The sequence below is a fragment of the Myotis davidii genome, unplaced genomic scaffold (assembly GCF_000327345.1).
Source record: "Myotis davidii unplaced genomic scaffold, ASM32734v1 scaffold1465, whole genome shotgun sequence".
Lineage (NCBI taxonomy): Eukaryota > Metazoa > Chordata > Mammalia > Chiroptera > Vespertilionidae > Myotis > Myotis davidii.
Genome location: NW_006295980.1, coordinates 100,741 through 109,834, shown reverse-complemented (window position 1 = coordinate 109,834; position 9,094 = coordinate 100,741). Strand labels below are relative to the sequence as shown.

The 9,094-nt window shown below is 41.5% G+C and overlaps 1 protein-coding gene across 1 annotated transcript in view; it reads right to left on the bottom strand.

Moving 5' to 3' along the window:
- MMGT1 (membrane magnesium transporter 1) overlaps positions 1-8,724 on the bottom strand; it is a 13,233-nt gene extending 4,509 nt beyond the window's left edge. The window contains exons 1-2 of the mRNA XM_006770911.2: positions 8,450-8,724; positions 3,957-4,009 (exon numbers count right to left, since the gene is read on the bottom strand). Coding sequence (XP_006770974.1) covers positions 3,957-4,009; positions 8,450-8,528 — 132 coding nt within the window. The 5' untranslated portion in view covers positions 8,529-8,724. The remainder of the gene's footprint in view (positions 1-3,956; positions 4,010-8,449) is intronic.
- Positions 8,725-9,094: the final 370 nt, after the last annotated feature.

Below are 9,094 nucleotides of genomic sequence, written 5' to 3'. Positions count from 1 at the left end.
AGAGGAACCCAAAGAGAACCACATCAAGACCCATCATAATTAAAATGCCAAGGGCAAAAGACAAAGAGAGAATCTTAAAAGCAGCAAGAGAAAAGAAGTTAGTTACCTACAAGGGAATGCTCATACGGCTGTCAGCTGATTTCTCAACAGAAGCTTTGCAGGCCAGAAGGGAGTGGCAAGAACTATTCAAAGTGATGAATGCCAAGAACCTACAACCAAGATTACTTTATCCAGCAAAGCTTTCACTCAGAATTGAAGGTCAGATAAAGAGCTTCACAGATAAGGAAAAGCTAAAGGAGTTCATCACCACCAAACCAGTATGCTCTCACATGGGGAGCTCTGCTCAGCCACAAGCCAGGCTGACGGCTGCCAGCACAGTGGCGGTGGCGTGAGCCTTTCCTTCCTCCTCAGCAGCACTAAGGATGTCCAACTGCAGCTTGGCCTGCTCCCTTCTGGCAAGTGGACATCCCCTGAGGGCTCCCAGGCTGCCAGAGGGATGTCTGACTGCCAGCTTATGCCTGATCCCCTGGGGAGCGTGCCTAAGCCAGCAAGTGGACATCCCTCAAGGGGTCCCAGACTATGAGAGGGCACAGGCCGGGCTGAGGGACCCCCCTCGAGTGCACCAGGCCTTTAGTAGAGTATAAAAAGAATACTCTTATCTCTCTCTCCCTCTCCCTTCCTCTCTAAAATCAATAAAAGAAACATATTTTTTAAAAAAAGAACACTCTTACCCTCCACCCAGCTTAAGAAACAGAATATTACCAATACCTTTCAAGTCCCATGTATCCCTCTGCAATTATATTCTTCACCCTCTCTCTCAAAGTTAACTACTGTCCCAAATTGTGTATTAATCTGTTCTTTGCTTTTCTTCATAATTTTACCAGTTATCTGTGTACCTCTAAAACATATATTGCTTACTTTTCCACACTTTGAAAAACTTTTGGTGAGATTCATCCTTTTTGTTGTCCATTCATTTTCACTGTGTTTTGTATTCCATTATATGAAAACTAGTGGCCTGGTGCATGGATTTGTGCACATTGAAAGGAAATTAATTAGAAGAAATATTTTAATATCACTAGTCACCCTTTCTCCATAATAGAAGTCAGCCAAATTCACAATCAACAATGACAGATCGAAACACATGTGTGCAATTGGCACCAGCAAGAGCTTTATATGTATTGCACATGCACGAGTCAACTTAGCCTTTTATATATAGAATAAACTTGCTTAATTAGACCTGCTTTCTGATTTAGCTAAACTTTTTCCAGCCCAGTGAAGCACCCCAACTTCTTTCAGGTACTGTGAGCAACACAGCATTAAATATCAATACGAAACAGATTATTATTGTAGATCATGCAGGGAGAACAAAATGTAAAGTATTATAACTGCAGCAGTATTTGACTATATTCTGCACAGTGAGAGAACCTGAAATCATTTTCAAGGTCCACCATTTCTTACTTCTTTTCAGTCAGGTCAAGTGTCTAACCAGGGGTGGGCAAACTTTTTGACTCGAGGGCCACAATGGGTTCTTAAACTGGACCAGAGGGCCGGAACAAAAGCATGGATGGAGTGTTTGTGTGAACTAATATAAATTCAAAGTAAACATCATTACATAAAAGGGTATGGTCTTTTTTTTTTTAGTTTTATTTTGTAGTTTGCCCACGGCTGGTCTAAACTTTCTAAATCTGGCTAATGAAAAGAAAATAGGCTAATGAAAAGAAAATAGGATTCTACCGAGTCTCCTATCTACCTACTCCAGGACTTCTGTGAGGATCAAATGAAATGAGACACCGGAAAACGCTTCACAGACATTTGGTTAAAGTATAAAATGTTTGCAGCTGGCTATAAAGCAAGTCGTGTTCCTGGGCTGAAGTAACTCCAAGGAGGCTAGTCATCACTAGGAAGAGGAAGCCGGACATTGCTACATGACGTCATTACCCAGCACCCACAGCCACTGTTTCCAGGCTGGGCTGGGCTGTGGGCTGCATTTTTCTCTATGGAGTCTCGGCAGCGTCAGCTGCAATTTGGTGGGCTTTTGCTCCGGGGTGGTGGCAGGGCCTTGTCCCACTTGAAGGAAGCCGAGTGTTGCTTTGTGGGCACCAGATCTGTGGTGCTATTTCTCTGTAAATGGCTAGTGCATGTCATGACAGCTCCTGAATTAAGCATCTGCCCCCTGGTGGTCAGTTCACATCATAGCGACCGGTCAGAAAGTTGGACACTTAGCATATTAGCTATATATATATATAAAACTTTTGATGGTTATGTAGGCTGTTTCCTGTGTGTTACTTTTACAATGTCAATATGGATATCCTTGTGTATATCTCCTGGTGCATGGGAGTAGAATCACTGGTGTAGCGTGTACACATATTCAACTGTATTAGGTAGCATTAAACTGCTTTCCAAACAAGTCGTGCAAGCAAAAATTTGCATGCTTGACATTAACTGACATGAATTTATAGGCATATTTTATTTTCTTGATTGTGATTTCATCTATTTTAAACAATTTCCAATTTGTAAATAGAAGAAAGTTATTAAAATAGACATAAATGAATGTGTGTTCATCTATCACAAAGCAAAAGTGATAGGAGAACAAGTTAATAACCACATCCTTAATCACAGACAACTAAAGGCAAAATTAGCCACAAGCTATTACTCTATCTAAATTAAAACCTAATGTCATATGTTATACCAGTTTACATTCCTACCACCAGTGTACCACAATCATTTTCATGCAATGCAATCATAGGCACTATTAACAAGAATGTGGTAAATCTGTAAGTAGTCACGAAAATATGTCAAGATAAATTAAGTAATAAAAATCTAATTATAAAACTATACATAGTCCAGTGGTATGGCTCGGTGGTTAAGCATAGACCCATGCAACAAGAAGTGTTGATTCCCACATGACTGGGTTTGTGGCTTGATCCCTGGTAGGGCAGCCAATCAATAATCTCTCTCGTTAATATTTCTATATCTCTCTCCCTTCCCTTCCTCTCTCTCTAAAAAAATCAATAAAAATACGTTTTTAAAAACAAACAAGAAACTACACACACACACACACACACACACATATCCATGCATAATAACTTTTTAAAAGAAAACCTCTGTGTTTTTATTAGCGAAAACTATACAGACATAAATAAAGATAAGGTTGTTTAGGCATAGGAAGAAAACTGTTCTGTACCATATAAACTATTCATAATAGAAGTAGAAATGCTGAGCAATGGAGTCAGTTTTTTTTTTAATAGGGTCTGTTTTGCTTTTTACACTTATGGTTTGATTCTGTTATAATGAACTTACTATTTTGTAATTTAAAACCCAATAAAGATAAAAATTGTGTGTGAAGTTCACGTATCATTTTAGCTTAAAAGAACACTTCCTTGTTTTACTTTAATTTTACCTCCTATGTATATGTTCCTAAACAATGTTTTGTTAGTTTTGCTTGTTCTTAAACTTTATATAAAAAGAAAATTAAAAAACAACAACAACGAAGTCAAAGCCCTGGTGGAGTGGCTCAGTTGGTTGGAGCATTGTCTGGTACACCAAAAGGTTGCAGGTTCCATTCCCAGTCAGGACACATATCTAGGTTGCAGGTTCAATCCCTGGTGGGTGGTACCAGACACACTGATTGATGTTTCTTTCTTCTCTCCCTTTCTCTCTCTCCCTCTTCCTCTCTCTCTCTAAAGTCAATGAAAACATATTCTGTGGTAAAGATTTTTAAAATGAAGTCAAACATTCAACTTTTTAAGTGCATCTCTGACTATGGAAGAGCAACTTCTATAAAGACTATTTAAAATCTAGTTCTAGAAACCAAACAGAATGTGTAAAAAATAGAGAACAGATATAATTTCATGCCTGAAAATTTTTAATATAATAAAAATCAGTAAAAATACTACTATAAAGCACATGGTTAATTTTTAAAATCTCTGTTAATAGAATATAAATGACCAACTTACATCTATTGGCAGTGATTCATCTTCCTTTTCCGTTAATCGCATATAAGAACGATCTATAAAACCAGAAGCACACCATTAAGAAAATTTTAGCTAATATTTCTTCCTTAAAATGCAAGCAAATCAATATACCAAAGAAGCACCTTATTTATATGCTACATAAAGTAATGCTAATCCTGGATTCCTCAAAAACTTCTATCTTCTAAGGTAATCAGCCTAACATTGAGCTATTTAATTCTTATCATAATGTACTTTGTACCCTTATAAAATGAGGTAAGAGTGAAAGGAGTAGAACTTGTATGCATATATGCATAACCCATAGACACAAACAATAGGGTGGTGAAGGCCTGCAGTGGGGGTGGGCTAGAGGAGGTCAAATGGGGGGAGACATATGTAATACTTTCAACAATAAACATTTAAGAGTTTTATAGTTTTTAAAAGAGTGAAAAGTAAGCAAGTATGAGGAAGAAACACTTATACATAATTTTTCTTTCATTACCACAAGACAACTAGAATTCTCTGAAACTAATCATTTCTTTTACTAACTGGTCAAAGAAATAACAATTGTTTATGTCAATCCCCCTGCCCTCTGACCTATATAATAAAAGGCTAATATACAAATTGGCCAAACAGTGGAACAACCAGTTGCTATGATGCACACTGATCACCAGCAGGCAGACGCTCAATGCAGGAGCTGCCCCCGGTGGTCAGTGTACTCCCACAGCAGGAGCGCCACTCAGCTGATCAATGGGCACCAGATGCAGGGCTCACGGCTGGCGGAGCGAGCCTCTCCCGATCAGTACTGACTGGGCACAAGCCTGCAGCAGGCACAGCAGGGCTGAGATGAGCCGGAGTGGCACAGCACCCTGTCTGGGCTCGGGCTCCTCCCCAGCTGCCTGCCACTTCCTGCACTACTTCGTGCTGTGCAGGATCAACACAGACAGTGGGCTGGAGCCCAATGAGCTGGCAGTTAAGGCTGGGCTGCAGTGGCATGGAGGTCCACTGATCCCCGCAGGCCAGGGCGAAGGACCCCACCAGTGCACAAATCTGTGCACCGGGCCTCTAATAAAAATATAAAACCCTGATTCTATATGAACCTTGCACAATCCCTATTTAATAATCTATACTAATAAAAGGGCAATATGCTAATTAGACCGGGAGACCTTCCAGACAAAGCCATGGTGGTGGGGCCCAGGTAGAGGCAGTTAGGGGTGATCAGGCCAAGAGGGGAGGGCAGTTGGGGGTGATCAGGCTGGCAAAGGGGCGCAGTTGGGGGCAAGAAGGCCGGCAGGTGGGGTAGTTGGGGGTGAGCAGGCCGGCAGGCAGAGTGGTTAGGGCAATCAGGCAGGCAGGTGAGTGGTTAGGAGCCAGGAGTCCCAGATTGGAGAGGGTGCAGGCCAGGCTGAGGGACACCCCCCCACACACACGATTTTCGTGCAACGGGCCACTAGTGTATTATAAACAAAAGAAACCAAATAGTTGTGAGTAAACGTGATTGGCTCTTACAAGAGAATTTGTTTAGAGACATTTCCAGGGTTTTTTCTTATAGGGTTTATCATAAGGACAAATGTAAAAGAAAAATCAAACCAATACCAAAAGTAGGTTTTGCCTAACTTCCTACTGTCTGTTCAAATCCCAGCTAGCTTCTTCATTGCTTGAAGTCTAATCTGACTCTCTACTACTACCTTTAACCAGGCACTTTCACATCTGTAAAACTAAGGGACTTAACTTTAATGATCTTGCTCTGAGTCTAGGACAGTGATGGCAAACCTTTTGAGCTTGGCGTGTCAGCATTTTGAAAAACCCTAACTTCACTCTGGTGCCGTGTCACAAATAGAAATTTTTTGATATTTGCAACCATAGTAAAACAGAGGCTTATATTTTTGATATTTATTTTATATATTTAAATGCCATTTAACAAAGAAAAATCAACCCAAAAAATGAGTTCGTGTGTCACCTCTGACACGCGTGTCATAGGTTCACCATCACTGGTCTAGGACCTTAAAATTTTACAGCTGAAGCCCATGGTAGAAAATGCTGCAGCACTCCACAGAATCCTTCCCTCCCCTAGGGCACTGCTTCTCAAAGGAATGTGCATGCAAATCACCAGGAGATCTGACTGAAATGCAGATTTGGTTTCAGTAGATCTGGAGCAGGCATTTCTAACTAGCTCCCAAGTGATTAAAATCATGCTGGTTTGTTGACCACACTTAAGCCAACAAGGCTCTAGAATTGCCTCAACTCCAAGTACCTTTACATATTTTTAGCATGGCATTTATATTACTTTATTGTGATTATTTCTTGATCCATTTGTTTCTCCATTTGCCATTGAACTCCCTCAGGGCATCACTTGCTGTACCTCTAACACAGGGGTGAGGAACGTTTGGCCTGTGGCCCATAAAAGGCCTTCAAAATAATTTGGTCTGTCCCTGCCAAGGCATTGGGGGTGAGTTAATTAAATGTTTAACCAAATATAGCAGGTTAATTGTTAAGTTGATAATTTCATATGGCCCTCGAATGATGTTATAAATTTCCAAATGGCCCTTGGCAGAAAAAAGGTCCCCCACCCCTGCTGTAGCACCTAAGTATGATGCAATTTCAACCAATTCCCAGAGACTGAATTTCATAAAGTAGTGTAGCACATATGCTCTAGTCAAACTCCTTGTCTTTAAATCCTTGGCCCAAATTGTACTTTCTTATCTGTACTTTTATGCAAGTTTCCTAGGTGTCTGTCTCAATTTCTTAATCTTTCAAAGATGATAGCAACAATAATAGCTACCTCACAGGGCTTTTGGTAGGACTGAATTATATAATACAAGTAAAATGCTTAGTTCAGTTCCTGGCACTTGATAAGCTCTTAATAATGTTAGTTATTATTATTGTCATTAAAGCTTGGAGCACAGAACAGAGGAGACTGGGGAAACATGACAAATAAATATAACGTGATACCCTGGATTAATTCCTAGAACAGAAAGAGGATATTAATGTCAAAACTGGTGAAATGCAAATAAAAGCTAGACTTCAGTTAATAGTAATAATACCAATGTCAGTTTTTCAGTTGTGACAATATACTGGGTAATATAAGATGTTACCAATGGTGGATACTACAGTCATTCTCCGTAGTATCTTTGCAACTTTTCTGTAAATCTAAAACTTGTAAATAAAAATTTATTTAACAAATAATTTGCATTTCCTTCAGACAATGTCACAATACATGTATGTAATCAATAGTTAAAATAATTGGATAATTTAAATTATATATAATGAACAGAACTAAAGGTTTTTAACTTGACCCAAAAAAAATGGAGCTTTGAAGGAATTCACATTTCATTTTCTACTTTATTCCTAAATAAAGAAAGCAATCCAGCAAATAAAGAAATGAAGTTCAAGTTTGAATTCATTTACTTCATTCAACAGATTTATTGAGTACATACTGTGCTAGCCACTTAAATTACAGCAAAGAACACAAAATAAACATTGCCCCTGCACTCATGGGCTCTATAGGCTAGGACTGAGGTCAGCTAACTTTACCTGTAAAGGGTCAGAAAATAAATATTTTAGGATTTGCAAGCCATTCTGTTTTTATCACAAACTCAACTCTGCCCTTAGAAAGCAGCCAGACAATACCTAGATGAATGGGTGTGGCAGTGTGCCAATAAAACTTCATTAATGGACATTGGAACTTCGATTTTATATAACTGTCATGGATCATAAAATGATGATTCTTTTGCTTTTCCACCCCAACAAATTAAAAAATGGAAAAACATTATTAGCTCACTACGAAAACAGGAGGGAAGCTGCATTTGGCCTACAAGCCAGAGTTTGCTGACCCTTGGTCTAGCAGGGAAGACATCAAAACAGATCAACTGTCTCAAGATTGAACAGCATTCTCTGCTGGATTCCAAGTTTCTTCTTGATGACACCATTTTATCTGTATGATAAAGTACTTCAACTCTTTTTTCATTTAAACTTTCTATGTCACTCTCTGTGACATGTCTCACCCAAAGTCACAGATTTAGCAGCAAAGCAGGTCTTTAAGAACCTGCCCTCCTGACTCCCGGTCCAGTGCTCTTTCTCCTGTACTAGTCCCTACCTGAGGCAAAGGGTCACTTAACTTCTCAGTCACTGCCTGAACTACCCAAGATGCTGTCCACCTAGCTGTCATAGGACCATGAGCATCCGAGGTCCTCCATCTGACACTTTGCATGATCAGCTCAGCGCTGGATCTGACATCACCTGTCCTGGATTCTCAGACTCCCTCTTTGCATGCCATGCAGAGCACCTGTCAAGCTCTGAGCCCTCTCCCAGACACCCACTTCGAACGTTGCTTCAATCTTCCACTGGGGAGCCCCGCACTGTTTCTTGTAATCACCCCAAACTCTAAGGTCTCTAATGACCCTTCCTGGGACATTCGGTCTGACACTCCCTCTGTGGTGCGCCCGTACACCGCCCTCGGAAGTCCCGCACCGAACGGTCTGTGTCCCGCAGGCACTTACGCTGAGCAGCAGAAAAGGCCGCGTGTGCTAGGGCAAAGAGGCCAATGCCTACCAGCCCCTTCCACAGTGACAGCGCCATTATTCCGGATGAGCAGCAGCCCGAGAAAAGCAGCGAAGGGCGGCAAAGCAGTTCCCTCTTCCAACGGTGGTTGTCCACGCAGCGCAGAAAAATGACGTCACTGGACCACTGGGCGCGAAGTGTCTCACAGAGGTGGGAAAACTAAAGAGCCTTCAGAAAGCGGAAACAGAAATGCCGGGAAGGAGGGGAAAGCACGGGGGTGGGGGCGGCGCGGGGAGGTCCGCGTGTGAGACCGACCGCCTCTCTGAGAGGGGAGGAGCGGCTGAGAGGAAGGGGGCGTAAAAGGAGAGGCAAAAGTGAACCAATGGGAAAGCTGAGAGGAAGCTGAGCGCTGACAAGGGGCAAGGGGCGGGGCCTATGGAGAGGCGGCTTGCGGTCTATAGAGAGGCCCGGGTGCGGCAGAGGGGCGGGGGCCTGGAAGCTGTGGTTAAAGCCTTTCAGTGCTGGGTTTCTATCCCTGGCAGGGGATTTTCAGTTCTTTGCTTGTTTTGTTTGTTGCTTTTCCCTCAAGCTGTGTCGTTTGTGTGTGTGTTGGCTTTTCCTATGCTTCAGCCTTTTGCTGAGTG